This window comes from Penaeus monodon, chromosome 33 (genome assembly GCF_015228065.2).
Source record: "Penaeus monodon isolate SGIC_2016 chromosome 33, NSTDA_Pmon_1, whole genome shotgun sequence".
NCBI lineage: Eukaryota > Metazoa > Arthropoda > Malacostraca > Decapoda > Penaeidae > Penaeus > Penaeus monodon.
In genome coordinates, this window is record NC_051418.1 from 35751865 (window position 1) to 35752406 (window position 542).

At 40.2% G+C, this 542-nt stretch overlaps 1 protein-coding gene across 1 annotated transcript in view; it reads right to left on the reverse strand.

Moving 5' to 3' along the window:
• Positions 1-542, reverse strand: part of LOC119594353 (3'-5' RNA helicase YTHDC2-like) — a gene marked incomplete at its 3' end in the record, with an annotated part of 122633 nt that overhangs the window by 70917 nt on the left and 51174 nt on the right. The window contains 1 exon segment of the mRNA XM_037943411.1: positions 306-487. Within this exon segment, the coding sequence (XP_037799339.1) occupies positions 306-487 (182 nt within the window).

The following is a 542-nucleotide window of genomic DNA, read 5'->3' on the forward strand; positions in this document are numbered from 1 at the left end:
GATCTTTTGAACTGACCCAGCAAGTGTATGTATGATCTCCAGTATACTGTATTGCAAAAACATCAATTTTTCTTCTCTAAATATTTCAACCAACCATCGTACACAAGGTTTCATGCATACAAAAAAATTCTACAAAACACCTAACAACCAAATAAATCTTATGCTGCCAGTGCTAGCCATATTGTTGTGGGAAGATTCTTTTCCTCTGGTATTAGCAATGAATCACACAGGTGTTAGATAAATAATAACAGTTAATAGTTCTACCTACTGGTAGGATCATTTGAGACAAATAAATATATTCTTACCTATAGGCATGCAGCAAATCAAGAGTCTCCTGCTGTCCTGTTGACTGGGCCCAGTCAGCTGCAGTCCAGTCGTTTGCTGCACGCAAGGTGAGAGAAGAGCCTAAGGCAAGCAACTGCTCCACTATGTCGACACGACCACGTCCAGAGGCTACCATGAGTGCTGTTGCCCAGGTTTCGGAGTGCTAAAACACAAGAAGAAAATTTTACATACAGTATCTAAGGTATGTCTTTGCTTTC